The sequence below is a fragment of the Rhinoraja longicauda genome, chromosome 13, assembly GCF_053455715.1.
Source record: "Rhinoraja longicauda isolate Sanriku21f chromosome 13, sRhiLon1.1, whole genome shotgun sequence".
In the NCBI taxonomy this organism is placed as follows: domain Eukaryota; kingdom Metazoa; phylum Chordata; class Chondrichthyes; order Rajiformes; family Arhynchobatidae; genus Rhinoraja; species Rhinoraja longicauda.
The window spans coordinates 52,797,048-52,821,472 of record NC_135965.1 but is presented as its reverse complement, the minus strand read 5'-3'; the positions used below and the strand labels follow the sequence as shown (position 1 = coordinate 52,821,472).

The window sequence follows — 24,425 nt, the reverse complement described above, 5'->3', positions numbered from 1 at the left end:
GATGAGAATTGATGAAGAATAATTGCAAATGCAGTGTTATGGTCTGGTGTATGTCCCTCCCTTAGTCAGTCTCATTCTCATTCCTGATGGATCTGTGGTGAGTTCAAAAGAACCACTGTTTCCCTTGCCTGCCCTCATTCTAATGGGGAGTGTCATGCTGACTGCAGACACTGTTAGATGCACAGACAGCTAAAACTGCCCCTGCATGTCGCATTATAAACCATGGTAGAATTTCATCCCTTTTTCTACTGTAAAGGCTGGTTTAGTTCCGATCCAGGCGAGCCAGCTAACTAACTATACCACTGCGGATGCATTTTCTTTTTGGCAGATTTTACAGGCTGCATTCTTTGCATTCCTCGAACACAACAGCTAACTAGATCACTGGAAGTGCAAGGTTACAATGCCTCTCATTCTCATAACCATGACTACAGCGTCACAATGCAAAGGCAAAGACGGCAGCAGCAATCTTTTAGAATAAGTTGATCGTAATTATGCCCACTGGGACCGACATGCAGGTAAAACAATATCGCAAAGTGACTCCGGTTTCTTTTGATGCCAGGAAAGTAGGTTTCTCGGTGAGTTTGAGAAGGCGTTCGGTTTTATATGCTTTGCGTTTGGCTTCAGAATGTTCTGCTTGCAACTGGATCGATCCCCTGATTTTTGTTTCTACAAAAAGGCATCGGGGATGCAAACCAACGCGAGAAAGGTCAAGTGGGTTTTAGTTTCACGTAACAATCAATCCTACAGGTCGCGGGAAGGAACGTTTTAGAAACCGAGTTCCAAATTCAGTGGTGGTCACAGACAAACTCAAGGCCTATGCTGCTTGCCTGAGTCGTGCTCTCTGAAGAATTAGTTTCAAACAGAATTTCTGAGAAATAGTGTGCATTTTGAAAAATGTTTTGAAAAATAGTTTTTGAAAACTGAAATGTTTGAATAAGAGTTCATTCCAAGCGTGCAACCATTGCAAACAGATGTTGTTTCTTATTGCACAGAGGGGGGGGGGGGGGGGGGGTCAGTGCCTAGAACGTGCTGCCAGGGGGGTGGTCGGGGCAGGTACAAGTGATTTTTGGATAGGCCCATGGCTATGCAGGGAGTGGGGGGATATGGGGTATGTGCAGGCAGATAAGTGTTGGCATGGTGCTAGGCACAGACATTGTGGGCCGAAGGGCCTGTTCTTGTGCTGTGCTGTTAGACAAGGACAATTGAAATAGGAACCAGTAAGTAACAATGCTTAATTAATAAACCTTTAAAAGTAAACTTTATATATGAAGAAGGTTACTTCGGGTCATTCTTCATGTTGTTATAGTGGTAATGTTCTCGACTTGGTTTTCAAGATGACACCTTTGTACATAGTTTTACTTTTTAATCTGCTCCTTTATTCCATTGACTTAGTTTTCCATTTTTGTTTTCACTTTTTAATTCACACCATTTCACACTAAGTTAGCCTGTGCACTTCCTGCTTGTTTATTTCGAGTAACAGCACGGAAATAGGTCCATTAGCCCAAGATAGACCCAAAGTGCTGGAGTAACTCAGCGGGTCAGGCAGCATCTCTGGAGAGAAGGAATGGGTGATGTTTCTAGTTGGAACTTTTATTCACAAAGTGCTGGAGTAACTCAGCGGGTCAGGCTGCATCTCTGGAGAGAAGGAATGGGTGATGTTTTACAGAGTGTTGGAGTAACTCAGCGGGTCAGGCAGCATCTCTGGAGAGAAGGAATGGGTGATGTTTCTGATCGGAACCCTCTCTTAGCCCAACTGGTCCATACTGACAATGTTGCTTCACTGTGCTGGTCTCAAGTGTATGTGGCCCATATCCCTCCACACCACACCCTTCCCATCCATATACTTGTCCAAGTGTCTTTCGAAACGTCATAATTATTAGTACGGGTGTCAGGGGTTATGGGGAGAAGGCAGGAGAATGGGGTTGTGAGGGAGAGATAGATCAGCCATGATTGAATGGCGGAGTAGATTGATGGGCCGAATGGCCTAATTCTGCTGCTATCACTTATGAACGTATGAATTATACCCACCTTTACTTTTTTCCGGCAGATCGTTCCATGTACGCATCGCCCTTTGTAGAAAAAGCTGCCCCTTCAGGTCCCTTCTAGATCATTCCCTTCTCGTCCTAAACCTTTCCTTCCTAGTTATTGGGGGCCATTCTTAGTCACGTGTGTGACCAAAAATGTGAAAAATTGTGGAATACGTCTCTTCTAATTCTGAAAGCATTACAGGTATATTGTTTTGTTCTGCGTGTATGACTTGTATATGTCAAAGTTTATCACGTGAAACTTTTGTATGTTATGCTGACAATGTCTGTTTAGGATGAGAGGTCAAATATGACTGGTCACGTGTGTGACCCCACACAGAAGCATTTTGTAACTCAGTTTTATCTTACAAACTCTGTGAATTAAAAAAAGCTAGAATGTTTAATACCTTTAGCAGACATGCATTACAGTTCTGTAGGTAGGCAAATAGCAATGAATAAGATTAATCTCTTACAAGAATTTTTAAAATGTATTACTTTATGTGATGACTTCTGGACATTTTGGTTCACTTTCCAAAGAATGGCCCATTGGCTCCTCTACCCTGGGGAAAAGACAGTAGTTGTTTACCTTGTCCATCCCTCTCATGATTTGACAAACCCCTATAAGGTCACCCCTCAACCCCCTCCACTCCAGGCAAATAAGACCCAGCCCATCCAACCTCTCCTTGTAGCTCAAACCTTCAGAGCCACAACCTCATCAACCTTCTTTGCGCACGTTCTAGTTTAACTTTAGATAGACACCAAATGCTGGAGTAGCTCATCGGGACAGGCAGCATCTCTGGAGAGAAGGAATGGGTGACGTCTCGGGTCGAGACCCTTCTTCAGACACCTCTTCTAGTTTGATTTCCATCCTATAGCAGTGCTCTTTGTGCGGCACGGTGGCACAGCGGTAGAGTTGCTGCCTCACAGCGCCAGAGACCCGGGTTCCATCCTGACTATGGGTCCTGTCTGTACGGAGTTTGCACGTTCTCCCCATGACATGACCCACGTGGGTTTTCTCCGGGTGCTCCGGTTTCCTCCCGCACTCCAAAGACGTGCAGGCTTGTAGGTTAATTGGCTTTGGTAATTTTGTAAGTTGTCCTTAGTATGTGTGGGATAGTATTTGTGTACGGGGTGATTGCTGGGCTGTGTGGACTCAGTATCATCTGGAGATAAGGAGGAGGGAAGGTTTATGGATTGTAGAGCAAGAGGCCTTGCAGTCAGTACTAGGGCAAGGAAGGGCACATTTGGGGATGAAGTCAAAGTAAAGAGAGCTTAATGAATGTACATAAAATATACTTTCAGAGAGCTAAACCATGTAACAAATTCAGAACGGAGGATCTGAAAGTTTGGGCTCATAAACTATTAAAGGAAACACCACAAAAGGTAAAGTTATAAGGGAAAGCTAATGAATTATTGAGTGTTGAATAGTGATAGTGTAAACAAGAGGAAACGTCATGGTGATTCACTGCAAACTACAATATGGCACTACAGTATCTGCCTGCTAATGAAGGGTTCTGATCCAAACGTTACCTGTCCACATTCTCCAGAGATGCTGCCTGACCTGCTGAGTTACTCCAGCTCGGACTTCTTTTGTAAACCAGCATCTGCAGTTCCTTGTTTATACTTTGGTGAACTTTAGTCACTTTGTGTACTGCCTAGGTGAGGCCTGCTGTGTGATTTTTCCGTGTTGTCTGCAAAACAAAGCATTTCACTGTGCATAGCCACATGTGACAATAATCATTGAATCTATCAGATATTATGTGCAGTGTTTGGTTTGGTTTAGTTTAGCTTATTATTGTCACGTGTACCGAGATACAGAGTTCAGTGTAGAGATACAGCGCAGAAACAGGCCCTTCGGCCCACCGGGTCCGTGCCAACCAGCGATCCCCGCACACTGACACTATCCTACACCCACTAGGGACAATTTTTTTTGTTACATTTACCAAGTCATTTTACCTACAAACCTGTACGTCTTTGGAGTGTGGGAGGAAACCGAAGATAGACAATAGACAATAGGTGCAGGAGGAGGCCATTCAGCCCTTCAAGCCAGCACCGCCATTCAATGTGATCATGGCTGATCATTCTCAATCAGTACCCCGTTCCTGCCTTCTCCCCATACCCCCTGACTCCGCTATCCTTAAGAGCTCTATCTAGCTCTCTCTTGAATGCATTCAGAGAATTGGCCTCCACTGCCCTCTGAGGCAGAGAATTCCACAGATTCACAACTCTCTGACTGAAAAAGTTTTTCCTCATCTCAGTTCTAAATGGCCCACCCCTTATTCTTAAACTGTGGCCCCTTGTTCTGGACTCCCCCAACATTGGGAACATGTTTCCTGCCTCTAACGTGTCCAACCCCTTAATAATCTTAAACCGAAGATCTCCGAAAACCAACGCAGGTCACGGGGAGAGCGTGCAAACTCCGTACAGACAGCACCTGTTGTCGGGACTGAACCCGGGTCTCCGGCGCTGCATTCGCTGTAAGGCAGCAACTCTACCGCTGCGCCACCGTGCCGCCAGTGAGAAGCTTTAGTTTGCAAGCTAAATACGGTCAGCCCAGCACGGATAAAGGACAAAGGGCACAACATTTAACCTTGGGAAGGATGTTGAAGTATAATTGGTGTAAGCTATGATGCCAAAATAGTTCTGATCAAAATCCAGAATGGCATCTTATGTAATTGTAACAAAGGTAATCTTCATTCTTCCGAGCGTTCTGCATCCTATGACCTGGTTGGCAATGCGCTTCTGTGACGGTCTTTAGACATTAGAGATACAGCACAGAAACAGGCCCTTCAGCCCTCTGAGTCACATAACAAAAGACCTGAATTGAATCAGGAAGTAATCTCTTCATCCAGTACTTTAGACTATAGACTTTATAGACATAGCATGTAAACAGGCCATTCGGCCCGCCGAGTCCTCGCCGACACACTCCCCACCATTGTAGATGTAGCCCAGCCCATCACACACACCACACTCCCCACCATTGTAGATGTAGCCCAGCCCATCACACACACCACACTCCCCACCATTGTAGATGTAGCCCAGCCCCTCACACACACCACACTCCCCACCATTGTAGATGTAGCCCAGCCCATCACACACACCACACTCCCCACCATTGTAGATGTAGCCTACACACACACACCACACTCCCCACCATTGTAGATGTAGCCCAGCCCATCACACACACCACACTCCCCACCATTGTAGATGTAGCCCAGCCCATCACACACACCACACTCCCCACCATTGTAGATGTAGCCTACACACACACCACACTCCCCACCATTGTAGATGTAGCCCAGCCCATCACACACACCACACTCCCCACCATTGTAGATGTAGCCCAGCCCATCACACACACCACACTCCCCACCATTGTAGATGTAGCCTACACACACACCACACTCCCCACCATTGTAGATGTAGCCCAGCCCATCACACACACCACACTCCCCACCATTGTAGATGTAGCCTACACACACACCACACTCCCCACCATTGACTCCATCTACACTTCACGCTGCCTCAGGAAATCAGTCGACATAATCAAAGACGTGTCCCAGCCCATCCCTTCCCTTCCTCTCCCCGCTTCCGTTAGTTTGAGTTATTGTATGAATGTGTATTTAGTTTCGTTTAGCTTAGAGATACAGAGTGGAATCGGGGAAACAAACAAGTCCAGCGATCCCCACACACTAACACTGCCCTACACACACTAGGGGCATTTACATTTACACCGAGCCAATTAACTTACAAACCTGTACGTCTTTGGAGTGTGGGAGGAAACTGAAGATTTTGGAGAAAACTCACGCAGGTCACGGGGAGAACGTACAAACTCCATTCAGACAGCATGCAGAGTGGGGATTAAACCCGGGTCTCTGGCGCTGTAAGGCAGCAACTCTACCGCTGCGCCACCGTGCCACCCCTCTGTTTGATCTGTTTGGATACCATGTAAAACAGAGCCTTTCACTGTACCTCGGTACAGGTGACAATAATAAATCTAAACCTAATAACATTCATTTCCACGTCTTCAGGTGGAAATAAATGCCGGCTTTGTTAAATATGACCTCTCCACCACTTCTTTTGACCCAATCAGACTGCTTGTCTCAGAGACCATGTTAAATAAACAGAAATATCTTCAAATTGAGCTTTGGGAAAACTTAATTCATTTTTTAAAATGTCCTATCACAAACTCTGCTCCTTAGACAACAGCTACATCCATTTCCCAAAGGCCTGAAAACAAAATCGACTGTTTCTATCTTCATGTCAGATTTCAGCCCAAGTTGAAGATGAACATCATACTGTACTAAACGTACTTGCCCTATTGACTCTGGCCTGCCTCCGCTCAGCTGCAGTTGAAACCCCCATCCATGAGGGGGCAGCATGGTGACGCAGCGGTAGAGTGGCTGCCTTAGAAACGTAGATAGACAATAGGTGCAGGAGTTGGCCATTCGGCCCTTCGAGCCTGTACGCACCCCCATTCATTGTGATCATGGCTGATCATCCACAATCAGTAACCCATGCCTGCCTTCTCCCCATATTCCCGTGATTCCGCTAGCCTCTAGAGCTCTATCTAACAATTTAAATTCATCCAGTGAATTGGCCTCCACTGCCCTCTGTGGCAGAGAATTCCACAAATTCACAACGCTCTGGGTGTAAAAGGTTTTATTCATCTCAGTTTTAAATGGCCTCCCCTTTATTCTTAGACTGTGACCCCTGGTTCGGGACTTCCCCAACATTGGGAACACTTTTCCTGCCTTACAGCACCAAATACCCAGGTTCGATCCTGACCACTGGTGCTGTCTGTACGGAGTTTGTACGATCTCACCGTGACCTGCGTGGGTTTCTTCAGAGATCTTCGGTCTCCTCCCACACACCAAAGACGTACGGGTTTGTAGGTTAATTGGCACAGTGTACATGTAAAATTGTCCCTAGTGTGTGTAGGATAGTGTTAATGTGTGGGGATCGCTGGTCGGCACGGACTCGGTGGGGATAGTGTTAATGTGTGGGGATCGCTGGTCGGCACGGACTCGGTGGGCCGAAGGGCCTGTTTCCACGCTGTATCTATAAACTAAACTAAACTCAATCCAAAGTGGTGTTAATAAAAATCGTCCTGCTTGCTTTGAAATAAGTACTGCATTTGCTTTTGATCAAGAACGAATGTGTCCAATGTTGATTTTGTTGATCTTGAATAAGCATGTCAAGAATACTGAATTTTTGTCGAGTTAAATTGTTACCCGGCATAAAACCCTGTTTAACATTTGATCGCCTCGCCCGTTTATTTAGTTGCAGAGCAGTGAAGAAATTGGCCTCATCTCACGTGAGGAAAGCAGAAGTCTCCTTGTCCTTGCGCCCTGTGTACGTTCAGAAGGTAACCCGGCCCATTCTATTGTACAATTCTGTCTTGTGTTTCTCTTCTCTGCTAAGCAACTGCCATATGCCGCTCGGAAGTTCTTGGGTATTAATTTCCAGGTTGGTTTACCTGCCTTATGCTTGAGTGGGGAACAAAGATATTTTTGAACGTCTTATTCTGCAGCAGGGGCCAGTCTTTCTTGAGCCTTCAGGCAGCAGGTGATGCCCCTGTTAGTGCAATACTGGGGCTTTAGCGCGGTATGGTGGTGCAGCGGTAAAGCTGCTGCCTCACAGCGCCAGAGATGTGGGTTCACTCCTGACTGCGGGCGGGTGCTGTCTGTCTGAATGAACGAATGAATGAATGAATATGAATCAATACTTGGTTGTCACATGTGACAGATCGCAGTGAAATTCTGTGCTTGCAGACCCAAGGTATGCAAAGAGTCGCCACGTGAAGGGCGCTGACGGAGCTACAAATATCCCGCACCTCCTTCCCCCCTCCCCCCCCCCCCCCCCAACCCCAGCCAGGCCCCACCCCCCCAACCAGGCTCCACCCCCAGCCAGGCTCCAACCCCCCATGAGGCCCCACCCCCCCATGAGGCCCCACCCCCCCATGAGGCTCCACCCCCCCCCCCCCCCAGCCAGGCCCCACTCCCCAGCCAGGCTCCACCCCCCAGCCGGGCCCCACCGACCCGGTTCTCTGCGGCCTACAGGGTGATGTCTGCCTCTGTGGCCTCCTGGAGGTTTCCACGTTCTCCCTCTGACCGCGTGGGTTTCCTCCGGGTGCTCCGGTTTCCTCCCACATCCCAAAGACGTGCGGGTTTGTTGGCTTTGGCTGTTGCAACCAGTATTAAGCTTCAAAAAAGTGTAATTAGCTCTGGAATGAAATAGTTTCCATTGCAGTTTTAGAATAGTATATAATCAATGATGCATCAAATAGATTCCTTATTTTGTAATTCTTATTATTTTAGGGCAGAGTTGAGAAGATGGAATGATGATCCTTTTGCAGACAAGAGTGCCAGATGACTTTAGCGCCTGGTTATTGTAAACTCTGAAGAGGTTGACTGTCGACTAGTTTGGGCACTGAGTTACAAGTGGATGTAGTGTTGGTGTTGATCTACAGCAGACCAGCATGCATCATCTCCTCAGCACGGTGTTGGGACACAGGGACCTGTCTCGGGCAGGGGACCTATTCTCCTTGGAAGACTCCGAAATCGAAGATTGTCTGTCTGAAGCTCTGGAACAAATAAGAGAAATATCTTCCTCACCAGTAAGTCTCAGTAAACTGCGTTAATAAGAGTTCAGACAATAGACAATAGGTGCAGGAGTAGGCCATTCGGCCCTTCGAGCAGGCACCGCCATTCAATGTGATCATGGCTGATCATTCTCAATCAGTACCCCGTTCCTGCCTTCTCCCCATAACCCCTGACTCCGCTATCCTTAAGAACTCTATCTAGCTCTCTCTTGAATGCATTCAGAGAATTGGCCTCCACTGCCCTCTGAGGCAGAGAATTCCACAGATTCACAACTCTCTGAGTGAAAAAGTTTTTCCTCATCTCCGTTCTAAATGGCCTACCCCTTATTCTTAAACTGTGGCCCCTGGTTCTGGACTCCCCCAACATTGGGAACATGTTTCCTGCCTCTAACGTGTCCAACCGCTTAATAATCTTATACGTTTCGATAAGATCCCCTCTCATCCTTCTAAATTCCAGTGTATACAAGCCCAATCGCTCCAGCCTTTCAACATACGACAGTCCCGCCATTCCGGGAATTAACCTAGTGAACCTACGCTGCACGCCCTCCATAGCAAGAATATCCTTCCTCAAATTTGGAGACCAAAACTGCACACAGTACTCCAGGTGCGGTCTCACCAGGGCCCGGTACAACTGTAGAAGGACCTCTTTGCTCCTATACTCAACTCCTCTTGTTACGAAGGCCAACATTCCATTGGCTTTCTTCACTGCCTGCTGTACCTGCATGCTTCCTTTCATTGACTGATGCACTAGGACACCCAGATCTCGTTGAACTCCCCCTCCTCCTAACTTGACACCATTCAGATAATAATCTGCCTTTCTATTCTTGCTTCCAAAGTGAATAACCTCACACTTATCTACATTAAACTGCATCTGCCATGTATCCGCCCACTCACACAACCTGTCCAAGTCACCCTGCAGCCTTATTGCATCTTCCTCACAATTCACACTACCCCCCAACTTAGTATCATCTGCAAATTTGCTAATGGTAATTTTAATCCCTTCGTCTAAGTCATTAATGTATATCGTAAAAGGATAACTGCAGAAGGACCTCTTTGCTCTTATACTCAACTCCTTTAGTTTAGTTTAGAGATACAGCGTGGAAACAGGCCCTTCAGCCCACTGTGTCCGCGCCGACCAGCGATCCCCGCACACTAACACAACCCTACACACACTAGGAACAATTTTTACATTTACACCAAGCCAATTAACCTTCAAACCTGCACGTCTTTGGAGTGTGGGAGGAAACTGAAGATCTCGGAGAAAACCCACGCAGGTCACGGGGAGAACGTACAAACTCCGTACAGACAGCACCCGCAGTCGGGATGGAACCTGGATCCCTGGCGCTGTGAGGCAGCAACTCTACCGCTGCGCCACCGTGCCGCCCTTATGTTTTGTGTAAGAAAGACCTGCAGATGCTGGATTACATCGAAGGTAGACACAAAATACTGGAGTAACTCAGCGGGACAGGCAGCATCTCTGGAGAGAAGGAATGGGTGATGTTTCTGGTCTGAGGTGGGGTCTCGCTGAGTTACGCCAGCATTTTGTGTCTATTTTTAATAAGAGTTATCCTCCTTCTGTTATAACCATCTAATATAGAAGCAACACATTCCTCTGCTGTATATTCGGGTTACATTGTGAGAATGTATGCAAGTGTTGGCTGTTTTATTGTGGTTCAGATACTTGCGATAGTTTTTTTTTTAAAATCAGCACGCAATCTGTGATACCTCACTTAGCTCGTTTCAGTAAATGTGAGGCCAAACCATCAGTGGTTTAGTTTAGTGATGCTGCATGGAAACAGGCCCTTCGGCCCTCGCTGACCATCGATCACCCATTCACACTGGCTCTATGTTATCCCACTTTCTCACCCACTCCCTACACGCAAGGGGGCAATGTGCAGAGGGCCCACTAAGCTACAAACCTGCACGCCTGTGGGATGTGGGAGGAAACCGGAGCGCCCGGAGGAAACCCACACGGGTCACAGGGAGAACGTACAAACTCCACACAGACAGCACCCGAGGTCAGGATGGAACCCGGGTCTCTGGCGCTGTGAGGCAGTGGCACTACCCGCTGCGCCACCGTGCCGCCCGAAAGCCCCAAGAACAGGTTCATCACAAGCAACAGCCAGTCCACAAATGTAGACAATATTGTTCGATTATGCCCACAAGCCTCATCTGAAAAAGCAGCGTCTTTTGAATTACTTTGAAAGTTTCCGAGACTCAAACATACAAATGTTTTCAAGACTTCCAAAAGTTTTTAAAAAATAACTAAATAATAACACAAAAGATAGACACAAAAAGCCAGAGTTACTCAGCGGGACAGGCAGCATCTCTGGAGAGAAGGAAGGAATGGGTGACGTTCAGGGTCGAAACCCTTCTTCAGACATAAGACATACGGGTAAAAATTGGAAAACTAGTAAAGCTAAAACACTACCTTAAAAAAAAAGCTAAATTAGCAAACTTGTCTGAATATTTTAATACAAAAAATTGGGATTATTTAAAACATAATAATCTGAAATTTTTTTAAACTGGCAAACCCTTCCTCGAGATTAGAGTCATAGACTAAGGAATTGATTAGCTTTAAGGTTGTTTTACCCATTGATTCATTGCATGAGAAAGTCTTTTGCACCCAAATGTTAATTGTAAGCATATGTATGTTAAGTCCCTCAAAAAGATTTCAATTTTCAGGAACTTTAAAAAGCGATTTTCTTTTTCTCTTTACTCTGTTTTTACTTCCGTAGAGGTCAAAGTGCCTAGTCAATAGACACTAGACAATAGACAATAGGTGCAGGAGTAGGCCATTCGGCCCTTCGAGCCAGCACAGCCATTCAATGTGATCATTGCAGTCATCTCAAATCATTTAAAATATATATATATATTTAAGCAAGTAAAATGGAAACACAAGGAAGTGCAGGTGCAGGAATCTTGAGCTAAAAACAAAGTGCTGGAGTAACTCAGAGGGTCAGGCAGCACCTGAGGAGGGAAATGGACAGATGACGTTTTGGGTCGGGACTCTTCTTCAGACTAGGGGGAGAAAGCTGGAAAAGAGAGGTGGGGGCTGGACAAAGGCAGGCATGTGATAGGTGGATACAGGTGAGGGGGTAGGTTGGCAGATGCTTGGACAAATGTCAACATTGCGAAGACAAAAATCTGTGAGAAAGGGAGATGAGAGAAGAGGCGTGAAATGTGAAGCCAGAGGAAGGAATGGAGGTGGAAGGGGTCGGGTTGGGAATGGGAAATGGGATGGTGGGGATGGGATGGTGGGGATGGGAATGGGAAATGGGATGGTGGGGATGGGATGGTGGGGATGGGATGGTCGGGATGGGAATGGGAATGGGATGGTGGGGATGGGAATGGGAAATGGGATGGTGGGGATGGGATGGTGGGGATGAGATGGTGGGATTAGAGATACAGCATGGAAACAGGCCCTTCGGCCCACCGAGTCTGCACTGACCAGTGATCCCCGCACATTAACACAAGCCTGCACACACTTGGGACAATGTACACTTATACCAAGTATACAAACCCAAGCCAATTAACCTACGAACATGTACATCTTTAGAGTGTGGGAGGAACCCAAAGATCTCGGAGAAAGCCCACGCAGGCCACGGGGAGAACGTACAAACTCTGTATAGACAGCGCCCGTGGTCAGGATGGAACCCGGGTCTCCGGCGCTGCATTCGCTGTAAGGCGGCAACTCTACCGTTGCGCCACCGTGCCGCCCTCAAATGGTTTATTTTCAAACGTCAGCATCTTTTAACCAAAATTGTGTGGTGATATTGTGTCTTTACCTGTTGTTGTCAGGACTATATCACAAATGACAATGACCAGGCAGTGGTAGAAATCTGCATCACCCGAATCACCACAGCCATTAGGAAGACCAACTCCATCGAGAGGCACGGAAAGGCTCTGGTAACCTTGTGGGAGTCGTGTTTGGAGCATAACCTGAAACCAGTTAGCAAGGATGAAGACACGCCACACGCTAAAATAGTCTCTGATGTGATGAGCTGCATCTTCCAAGTAAGTGTGTGCATGTGTGTTTAGATTAGTTTAGTTTAGAGACACAGTGTGGAAACAGGCCCTTCTACGCCAACCAGTGATCCCTCTGTACACTAGTTCTATGCTACTCACTAGGGACAATAGGGTGGTCACGGTGGTGCAGCGGTAGAGTTGCTGCCTTACAGCGAATGCAGCGCCGGAGACCCGGGGTCCATCCCGACTACGGGTACTGTCTGTACGGAGTTTGTACGTTCTCCCCGTGACCTGCGTGGGTTTTCTCCGAGATTTTCAGTTTCCTCCCACACTCCAAAGACGTGCAGGTTTGTGGGTTAATTGGCTTGGTAAATGTAAAAATTGTCCCTAGTGGGTGTAGGATAGTGTTAGTGTGCGGGGATCGCTGGGCGGCACGGACCCGGTGGGCCGAAGGGCCTGTTTCCGCGCTGTATCTCTAAACTAAACTAATTTACAGAAGCCAATTAACTTACAAACCTGAGATAGACACAAAGTTTTAACGCAGTGCTTTAGTCACTGAATAATTTCCAGGTAAACGCTCTGGCTCCCAATAAAATAACCATAAGCATCTGAATGTTAATTCCCTCAAAATCTCCGAGAGGAAGTTTCCGCAAGTTGGAGACTATCGGACCAGAGGGCACAGCCTCGAGAAACATAGAAACATAGAAAACATTCGGCCCTTCAAGCCAGCACCGCCATTCAATATGATCATGGCTGATCATCCAACTCAGTATCCCGTACCTGCCTTCTCTCCATACCCCCTGATCCCTTTAGCCACAAGGGCCACATCTAACTCCCTCTTAAATATAGCCAATGAACTGGCCTCAACTACCTTCTGTGGCAGAGAATTCCACAGACTCACCACTCTCTGTGTGAAAAAACCCATTCTCATCTCGGTCCTAAAAGACTTCCCCCTTATCCTTAAACTGTGACCCCTTTTTCTGGACTCCCCCAACATCGGGAACAATCTTCCTGCATCTAGCCTCTCCAACCCCTTAAGAATTTTGTAAGTTTCTATAAGATCCTCCCTCAATCTTCTAAATTCCAGCGAGTACAAGCCGAGTCTATCCAGTCTTTCTTCACATGAAAGTCCTGCCATCCCAGGAATCAATCTGGTGAACCTTCTCTGTACTCCCTCTATGGCAAGAATGTCTTTCCGAATAATTTCCAGGTAAACGCTCTGGCTCCCAATAAAATAACCATAAGCATCTGAATGTTAATTCCCTCAAAATCTCCGAGAGGAAGTTTCGGCTAGTGGGAGACTATCGGACCAGAGGGCACAGCCTCGAGAATAAAAGGACATGCCTTTAGAATGGAGATGAGGAGGAATGTCCTTAGTCAGAGGGTGGTGAATCTGTGGAATTCTTTGCCACAGATAGTTGTGCCATGGATATTTTTAAAGCGGAGATTGATAAGTTCTTAATGAGAAGAGGCGTCGGGAGTTATTATTCTGTTGTGCTGCTGTAAGTAAGAATTTTATTGTTCTGTTTGGTGCAAATGACAATTGTTCTGTTTGGTGCAAATGACAATGACAATGACAATAAAACACTCACAGGTTTCAAAGGTTTATTGTCACGTGTACCAATTAAGGTAGGGTAAAAGAAAATAACTGCAGATGCTGGTACAAATCGAAGGTATTTATTCACAAAATGCTGGAGTAACTCAGCAGGTCAGGCAGCATCTCCTTGATGATGCTGCTGGCCTTGCCGAGGCAGAAGGAATGGGTGACGTTTCGGGTCGAGACCCTTCTTCAGACTTGTGTGGACGCAACTTACCAGAACTAGAGAGCAGTGCTGAACTACTATCTACCTCATTGGTGACCCTCGGACTGCCTTTGATCGGACTTTACTGGCTTTACCTTGCACTGAACGTTATCCCCTTATCATGTATCTGTGCGGCTAGATTGTAATCCTGTATTGATTTTACGAACAAAAAGCTTTTCACTGTACCTCGGTACAGGTGACAATAAACTAAACTGATAACTGGATGAGACTGTTTCTCTTTCTTGTCATTTTGAAGTGGGTTTTTCTGACCACCCCTTGTTGGTCACTGGCTGTTGCCCATTTATTATCAATCACCTTCTCACAAGTTATAGGAGTAGAAGTTATAAGTTCACAAGTTACAGGAGTAGAATTAGGCCATTCGGCCCATCGAGTCTACTCCGCCATTCAATCATGGCTGATCTTTGCCTCCTAACCCCATTCTCCTGCCTTCTCCCCATAACCCCTAACACCCGTTCTAATCAAGAATTTGTCGATCTCTGCCTTAAAAATGTCCACTGACTCGGCCTCCACAGCCCTCTGATCCACAGATTCACCACCCTCTGACTAAAGTAGTTCCTCCTCACCTCCTTTCTAAAAGAGCGCCCTTTAATTCTGAGACTACGACCTCTGGTCCTGGACTCTCAAATGGCGTCAAAGTAATAATGGGTTTGCAGTCTGGTTCTTCGCCACACGGTGGTGCTTTCCACCAACTCTCTAAGCATCGTTTCAATCTGATTCTGAAATGCATTGTTCACAAGTACAGTAATAAAACTGGTTTAGTTTACTGTCACATGTACCGAGGTACATAAGGAACAGGAACAGAATCAGGCCATTCGGCCCATCAAGTCTACTCCACCATTCAATCATGGCTGATCTATCTCTCCCTCCTAACCCCATTCTCCTGCTTTCTCTCCATAACCCCTGACACCTCTACTAATCATGAATCTATCTATCTCTGCCTTAAAAATATCATTTGTCTTGGCCTCCACATCCTTCTGTGGCAACGGATTCCACAGATTCACCACCTTCTGACTAAAGAAATTCCTCCTCATCTCCTTCCTAAAAGAACGTCCTTTAATTCTGAGGCTATGACCTCTAGTCCTAGATTCTCCCACCAGTGGAAACATCCTCTCCACATCCACTCTATCCAGGCCGCTCACTATTCTGTACGTTTCACTGAGGTACAGAGAAAAGCTTTTGTTGCGTGCTCACCAGTCAGCAGAAAGATTATTAGATAGATTGTTGATCAGTGCGGGTGTCAGAGGTGATGGGGATAAGGCAGGGGAATGGGGTTAGGAGGGAGAGATAGATAATCCATGATTGAATTGGGGGAGTTGACTTGATGGGCCGAATGGCCTAATTCTGCTCCAGTCACTTATGACTTTATGACCTTCCATGATTACGATCGAGGTGCCCACAGTGTACAGATAAAGGATGAAGGGAATAACATTTAGTGAAAGTAAGAGATGTTTGAGTAGAGGTTTAACAGAGTGGAGAGATTCATTAACTAGTAAATCATCTATGTTATGAATTAAACTATAGAATCAAATTGGCATCTGAAGAAGAAACATCATTTTAATGGTCATTGGGTGAGTTGGGCCAAAAGTCTCTGTCTCTCTCAGTCTCTCTCAATAGACAATAGGTGCAGGAGGAGGCCATTCGGCCCTTCGAGCCAGCACCGCCATTCAATGTGATCATGGCTGATCATTCTCAATCAGTACCCCGTTCCTGCCTTCTCCCCATACCACCTGACTCCACTATCCTTAAGAGCTCTATCTAGCTCTCTCTTGAATGCATTCAGAGAATTGGCCTCCACTGCCTTCTGAGGCAGAGAATTCCACAGATTCACAACTCTCTGACTGAAAAAGGTTTTCCTAAAAGTTGAGAGAATGAACGTGGTGGAGTCTCACAGAGAGGCTGCCTCACGCCTCACACCTCACACCTCACACCTCACACCTCACACCTCACACCTCCTCACACCTCACACCTCACACCTCACACCTCACACCTCCTCACACCTCACACCTCAAACCTCCTCACACCTCACACCTCACACCTCACACCTCCTCACACCTCACACCTCACACCTCACACCTCCTCACACCTCACACCTCACACCTCATACCTCACACCTCACACCTCACACCTCACACCTCACACCTCACACCTCACACCTCACACCTCCTCACACCTCCTCACACCTCACACCTCACACCTCACACCTCACACCTCCTCACACCTCACACCTCCTCACACCTCACACCTCACACCTCACACCTCCTCACACCTCACACCTCCTCACACCTCACACCTCACACCTCACACCTCACACCTCCCCCTAGCCAGTGGTGAATCAGAGGAAGTATCTCTGACCACAGTGATAGACTCGGCTTGTACTCGCTGGAATTTAGAAGATTGAGGGGGGATCTTGTAGAAACTTACAAAACTCTTAAGGGGTTGGACAGGCTAGATGCGGGAAGATTGTTCCCGATGTTGGGGAAGTCCAGAACAAGGGGTCACAGTTTAAGGATAAGGGGGAAGTCTTTTAGGACCGAGATGAGAAAGTTTTGTTTCACACAGAGAGTGGTGAATCTGTGGAATTCTCTGCCACAGAAGGTAGTTGAGGCCAGTTCATTGGCTATATTTAAGAGGGAGTCAGATGTGGCCCTTGTGGCTAAAGGGATCAGGTGGTATGGAGAGAAGGCAGGTACGGGATACTGAGTTGGATGATCAGCCATGATCATATTGAATGGCAGTGCGTACAGGCTCGAAGGGCCGAATGGCCTACTCCTGCACCTATTTTCTATGTTTCTATGTGAGGCCTGGCACAGGGGGGTGACATTTGAAGCCCACACCACAGAGGAAGTGGCTGGGGCTGGTCACACAATGTGGAAATAGGAGCTTTAAACTCCCACACGATCAGAAACAGATCACAAAGAGAAACCTTAGCAAAGATAATGTTGCTGTCAGGTAGCCCTGGCATTCCCTCTCTCTCTCTATCCTTCCCCCTACTGCATCTGCTGTTTGAGATGTGGACTCTTGTACATCGGCGAGACCAACTGTAGACTGGGAGATCGTTTCACACAATCTGCCCGAACCTACCTGATCTCCCGGTTGCTAAACACTTTAATTCCCCTTCCCATTCCCACACAGACTTTTCTGTCCAAGGCCTCCTCCATTGTCAGAGTGAGGCCAAACAGCATCTCATATTCCGCTTAGGCCGCTTACAGCACAGTGGTACAATTGTTGACATCTCAAACTTCAAGTAGCCCTGACATTCCCTCTCTCTCTATCCCTCCCCCACCCAAGTCACACCAGCTTCTCGTTCTCACCCAACAAACAGTTAACAATGACCTGTTTCCTTTATCATCATTAGTTTGTTGCATATCTTTCATTCATTGTTCTTTATCTTTCCACATCATCGTCCATATCTCTTATTTCCCTTTCCCCTGACACTCAGTCTGAAGAAGGGTCTCGACCCGAAACGTCACCCATTCCTTCTCTCCAGAGATGCTGCCTGACCCGCTGAGTTACTCCAGCTTTTAGTGGCTATCTTTGGTTTAAACCATCATATACAGTTCCTTCCAACAGAAACAGGCCCTTCGGCCCACCGAGTCCGTGCCGACCAGCGATCCCTGCACATTAATACTACCCTACACACACTTGGGATAATTTACAATGTGACCAAGCCAGTTGGCCTACAAACCTGTACATCTTTGGAGTTTGGGAGGAAACCGGAGCACCCGGAGAAAACCCACGCAGGTCACGGGGAGAACGTACAAACTCCGTACAGACAGCACCCGTAGTCAGGATCGAACCCGGGTCTCTGGCGCTGTGAGGCAGCAGCTCTACCCGCTGCACCACCGTGCCACCCTGTCTCTCTGTCAGAGGCATGATGCATCACTGAACAAGTCAAGCAAAGTAAAAGACGTTGCAGATAAAATCAATCTGAAACACAAACTGGAAAGATGAATCTTGTTTTAATTAATGAGCGTGCTTGCCGATTACAAAAATACAAAGATCTTGCCAGACTTGGAGGAACTACGGCTGCATGGAATAAACACTGTCAATGTTGGTTCTCATCAGCAGCAAGATGTTACTTTTCCCCAAGACAATTACGACCAGAATTTTTGCTCCAGAACAAAATGTGAGGAAATAGCCTCCATCAATTTTCTTTGCTCTTTTTCAGGACAGACCTACTTTCCATAACTTCATTTAGTTTCCATGGTCAACAGTTCTGCAGGCATTTGATTGATTTGAATTGAATGATACAGCATGGAAACAGGCCCTTTGGCCCACCGAGTCCATGCTGACCACACATCAGCCATTCACACCAGTTCTGCATTATTCCACTTTCCCATCCACTCCCTGCACACCAAGGCTAATTTACAGAGGGCCAGTTAACCTACGAACCTGCACACGGCAGGAAACCAGAGGAACCAGAGGAAACCCACACAGTGAATGGAGAGCGTGCAAACTCCACGCAGACAGCACCCGAGGTCAGGATCAAACCCAGGTCTCTGGTGCTGTGAGGCAGCAACTCTACCGCTGCTCCACCGTGCCGCCCTGCTTGTTGAAGCTTCTTCTGAACGACGTCTTGATCATCTTTAATATTTTTGTCCATATCCCCCCATTCCACGATGGAAGGTGTTTGCGTTACCTAATTTTGTTTCATTCATGCAATGTAGCACTCCGAATATGTTGGTTAAAATGGGTAAAGCCACTGCGAAGTGCTAAATGTGAAGAGAAGTGAAGCACAAGTAGCAATAATCATCATTTTAACAAAGTGTAGGTATTATTTGTAATGTTGATTCCCAAATTCCAACAGTCTGAGGATAGACACAGAGTGCTGGAGTAACTCAGCGGGTCAGGCAGCATCTGTGGAGAACATGGATAGGTGACGTTTTGGGTTGGGACCCTTCTTTAGACTGTTTGTTGGGGGAGGGAACAACCAGGAGAAATCACGGTGGCGCAGCGGTAGAGTTGCTGCCTTACAGCACCAGAGACTCAGGTTCGATCCCGACTACGGGTGCTGTCTGTACGGAGTTTGTACGTTCTCCCCGTGACCTGCGTGGGTTTTCTCCGAGATCTCCGGTTTCCTCCCACACTCCAAAGACGTGCAGGTATGTAGGTTAATTGGCTTGGTATAAATGTAAATTGTCCCTAGTGTGTGTAGGATAGTGTTAAAATGTGTGGGGATCGCTGGTCGGCACGGACTCGGTGGGCCGAAGGGCCTGTTTCCGTGCTGTATCTCTAAACTAGTCTAAACTAAACTAAATTAAACCGGGACTGGTGGCCTCCAGCAGAGCGGTTCCCCGATAGGCCGATTGTTGGCCAGGCATGGTGTGATCCCACGAAGGATGTATCATTGAGAACTGTGGACCTGGTTAACTGAGCTCTAATGGAGGAAGGGTGAGCGGACTTGTGCTGTCTTACTTTGTACGTTCTACCCGTGACCTGCGTGGGTTTTCTCCAGGACTTCCGGTTTCCTCCCGGAGTCCAAAGACGTACAGGTTTTGTAAGTTAATTGGCGTTGGTAAGATTGTAAATTTCCCTAGTGTGCGTTAGGATGGTGTCAGAAGGAACTGCAGATGGTGGTTTAAACCGAAGATAGACACAAAATGCTGGAGTAACTCAGCGGGTCAGGCAGCATCTCTAGAGAGAAGGCATAGGTGATGTTTCGGGTCGGGACCCTTCCTCAGTCTGAGAGTATGGGGAGAGGGAAAAGAGAGATATAGATGTTGTTAGTGTGCGGGGATCGCTGGTCGGTGTGGACTCAGTGGGCCGAAGGGCCTGTTTCCGCGCTGTATCTCTAAACCAGACTAAAATATTAAATATGAAATCTGCTAGTTTTGCAAGCTGGATAAGGTCTACATTTTGGACACCGTTCTTGTTTTGTAACCGTTCACAGACACCTGGTTTGTTTCCTCAGAACTACAGTAACCCAATGGTGATGCACCTCGCGGTCCCAGTCGCTGTGAAGTTCCTAGAGATGGGCAACAGAGAGCTCTCACACAACATGTCCAACTACCTATCACTGGCAGCGATTGGCAAACCGGACATCCTAGCGAAGCACACGCCCATGATCGTCAACAGCGTCCTTCACGGTAAGCTGAGGCAGTAAGGGCAACTCAAAAGGGGGTATGGGGAGAATGCAGGAACGGGGTACTGATTGAGAATGATCAGCCATGATCACATTGAATGGCGGTGCTGGCTCGAAGGGCCGAATGGCCTCCTCCTGCACCTATTGTCTATTGTCTATTGTCATTCCCACCTCAACTTCAGGCTATGCACGTAGGGTAGAAATCTCTTTGTTTCAAGTTTTTAACTTCAAGTTTAGTTTTATAATGTTAGTTTGGAGATATAGTGCGGAAACAGGCCCTTCAGCCCACCGAGTCCGCACTGACCAATGATCCCCACTCACTAACACACACTAGGGACACTTTTTACGCTTATACCAAACCGATCAACCTACAAACCTGCACGTCTTTGAAGTGTGGGAGGAAACCGAAGATCTCGGAGAAAACCCACGCGGGTCATGGCGAGAACGTACAAACTACAGGATCGCACCTGAGTTTCAAGTTTTTTGAAACTCCATGAAGCTCTTAGAAACTTTTCAAAATAGAAAATTCTTAGAGTAAAATCAATTTCAAGATTTGATGTTATTTATTACATTGTTTACAGTGCACTGTGTTTACATGTTCTGTTGTGCTGCTGCAAGTGAGAATATCACTGTTCTATCTGGGACACACGACAATAAAACTCTTGACTCTTGACTATCGAGGCGAAACAAGGAACTGTGTACCAAAGATGGACACAGAGTGCTGGAGTAACTCAGCGGGTCAGGCAGCATCTGTGGAGAACATGGATAGGTGATGTTTCACAGAGTGCTGGAGTAACTCAGCGGGTCAGGCAGCATCTGTAGAGAACATGGATAGGTGACATTTTAGTGTTGTGACCCTGAAGAAGGGTCCTGACCTGAAACGGCATCTAACCGTGTTCTCTAGAGATGCTGCCTGACCCGCTGAGTTACTCCATCCGATCTGATCTTGCTTGGCATTCCAGTTAACTGCTGAAAGACAATGTGGTGTGATTGGAACTCGTGATTTGTGAATCAGACATTACTTATCGAAACGTATAAGATTATTAAGCGGTTGGACAAGTTAGAGGCAGGAAACATGTTCCCAATGTTGGGGGAGTCCAGAACAAGGGGCCACAGTTTAAGAATAAGGGGTAGGCCAGTTAGAACTGAGATGAGGAAAAAAAAATTCAGTCAGAGAGTTGTGAATCTGTGGAATTCTCTGCCTCAGAAGGCAGTGGAGGCCAATTCTCTGAATGCATTCAAGAGAGAGCTAGATAGAGCTCTTAAGGATAGCGGAGTCAGGGGGTATGGGGAGAAGGCAGGAACGGGGTACTGATTGAGAATGATCAGCCATGATCACATTGAATGGCGGTGCTGGGTCGAAGGGCCGAATGGCCTCCTCCTGCACCTAGTCATAGAGTCATAGAGTCCTACAGCACAGAAAGAGGCCCTTCGGCCCATCGTGTCCGTGCCGCCCGTTACCAAACACAGTCTAATTTTAATCCCATTTTCCCGCATTTGGACCGTAGCCCTGAATGTTGTAGTATTTCAAGTGCCCATCCAAATGCCTCTTAAACGTTGTGAGTGTTCCCGCCTCCACCACCACCCCAGGCAGTGAGTTCCAGACTCCAACCACCCTCTGGGTGAAAAAGTTCTTTCTCACATCCCCCCGAAACCTCCCTCCCCTTACCCTGTATCTATGTCCCTATTGTCTATTGTCTATTTGAGGCAGGGACTGCTTCCCGAGTGAGTGGAGAGGTTGCAGGACCAGTGTGTGCAGATGAACAATGTTGTCGCTCCTGTATTGTAGACAACAATTAATTCAAAGGCTGGAGTCACACAGAGTAGGCTGTTTCCTTGCTGTTTGTGGAAACTTGTTCATTAGCTCATAAGATTATGTGATTGCCAGCAGGTGGCGCCGTCAGAGATGGCAGCCTTGCCAACGGTCTGTCTGTCTTTTTGCCTTTTTTGTTATTTTTAACGTGTTTTAAACGTTTGTCTAAATGTTTTCTGGTTTGTTTTATGTTGGGGGTGGGGGAGGGGGTCGGGGGAAGCATATTTTCAATCTCTTTCGTTGCCGGAGTTGCGATTGTTTTCCGGATGGTATCTCCGGTCTCTCTGTGGCCTAACATCGTGGAGCTGGCGGCCTTGCTCGAGACTGACTTTGAGCCCCACCGCGGGGCTGTGGATTTACCATCGGCGCCTGTGATCCCTTGTCTGGATCGACACTCCAACCGCGGCCTGCGGACTACACCATCGAGGCGCTCGTGGTCTCGGGTAGAGACTGATGTCGGGAAACTCCAAGCCACAGGAGGTTCGACCAGCCACCTACGGGAGCCAAGATCGTCCCGTTAACGGAACGCTCTAGTCCACCGACTGCAGGAGAACAAAGAAGGGAAGAGATTGAACTTATTTTCGCCTTCCATCGCAGTGGAATGTGGAGGAGTCACTGTGCTGGGTGTTCATGTTAAAATGTATCTTGTGTGTCTTGTTGCTTTTTATTGGTATGACTGTACGGCAAATCAAATTCCTCATGTTGCAAAACGTACTTGGCTAATAAAGTATGATTATGATAGGAATAGAATTAGGCCATTTGGCCCATCAAGTCTCTACTCTGCCATTCAATCACGGCTGATCTATCTCTCCCTCCTGACCCCATTCTCCTGCCTTCTCCTCATAACCCCTGACACCCGCACTAATCAAGTTTAGATTAGTTTAGAGATACAACGTGGAAACAGTCCCTTCGACCCAAGAGTCCACGCCAACCAGTGATCACCCCGTACACTACCACTATCCTACACACTAGGGACTGTTCAGAAGCCATTTAACCTACAAACCTGCATGTTTTTGGAGTGTGGGGGGAAACTGGAGCACCCGGAGAAAACCCACGCGGTCACAGGGAGAACGTACAAACACCAGCCAGACAGCACCCGTAGTCAGGATGGAACCCGGGTCCCTGGTGCTGTAAGGCAGCTGCTCTACCCGCTGCACCACCGTGCCGCTGTTGTAAGGCACCGATCTTTTGTACTGTAGCCATTCTACTGTTGTCTGCCCTAAAACAAGTCATGTAAAGAATAAAGGTTTACTAGAATCAACCTAAAACACTTGGAAATAATTGAAAATAATAACCGAAAACAAAGAGGATCTAGAAATGAAAGTGCATGAACCTTGGTCATTTGCAAGGCCTGGCAGTACCTGGTGAGATGGGGCCTATAAAGATTGGCAGTCATGTTGACAGGGACTGCAGTCAGTTAAGACAAAACTTGGAAATAGCAGAAATCGGAAAAATGAAGGTAATGCATGGGTTTGCAGCCAAACTCAACTTCATATAAAACAATACTTTTAAGGCCACAGTCGGCTGCTCTAAAAGAATGAAGTTTGCCAACTTTAGAAATGATTACTAAAGGGCCGGTCCCACTTTAGGTGATTTTAAGGCGACTGCTGGTGACTAGGTAATAGGGCGGCACGGTGGCGCAGCGTAGAGTTGCTGCCTTACAGCGAATGCAGCGCCGGAGACTCAGGTTCGATCCCGACTACGGGCGCCGTCTGTACGGAGTTTGTACGTTCTCCTCGTGACCTGCGTGGGTTTTCTCAGAGATCTTCGGTTTCCTCCCACATTCCAAAGACGTACAGGTTTGTAGGTTAATTGACTGGGTAATATGTAAAAATTGTCCCTAGTGTGTATAGGATAGTGTTAATGTGCGGGGATCGCTGAGCGGCGCGGACCCGGTGGGCCGAAGGGCCTGTTTCCGTGCTGTATCTTTAAGCTAAACTAAACTGAACAATACTTTTTATGTCACAGAAGATAGACACAAAATGCTGGAGTAACTCAGCGGGTCGGGCAGCATCTCTGGATAGAAGGAATGGGTCGAGACCCTTCTTCAGACTGAGTCAGGGGAGAGGGAGACACAGAGATAAGGAAGTGTTGCAGAACCCTTGATGGA

The 24,425-nt window shown here is 47.1% G+C and overlaps 1 protein-coding gene across 8 annotated transcripts in view; it reads left to right on the top strand.

The window, feature by feature from the left end:
* The first annotated feature begins 190 nt into the window (after positions 1-190).
* veph1 (ventricular zone expressed PH domain-containing 1) overlaps positions 191-24,425 on the top strand; it is a 161,096-nt gene continuing 136,861 nt past the window's right edge. For 3 of the 8 annotated variants that reach the window (XR_013547988.1, XM_078410115.1, XM_078410113.1), the window contains exons 1-6: positions 191-575; positions 2,048-2,229; positions 7,308-7,392; positions 8,345-8,643; positions 12,430-12,645; positions 20,332-20,506. Coding sequence is in view for 7 of the 8 variants with exons in the window: in XM_078410115.1 (XP_078266241.1) it covers positions 8,506-8,643; positions 12,430-12,645; positions 20,332-20,506 (529 nt within the window). In the remaining variant the exon portion in view is untranslated. Of the gene's footprint in view, positions 576-618; positions 707-2,047; positions 2,230-7,307; positions 7,393-8,344; positions 8,644-12,429; positions 12,646-20,331; positions 20,507-24,425 lie in introns of those variants that run through there. The other 5 variants (XM_078410109.1, XM_078410108.1, XM_078410110.1 and 2 more) reach the window with 5 other exon arrangements.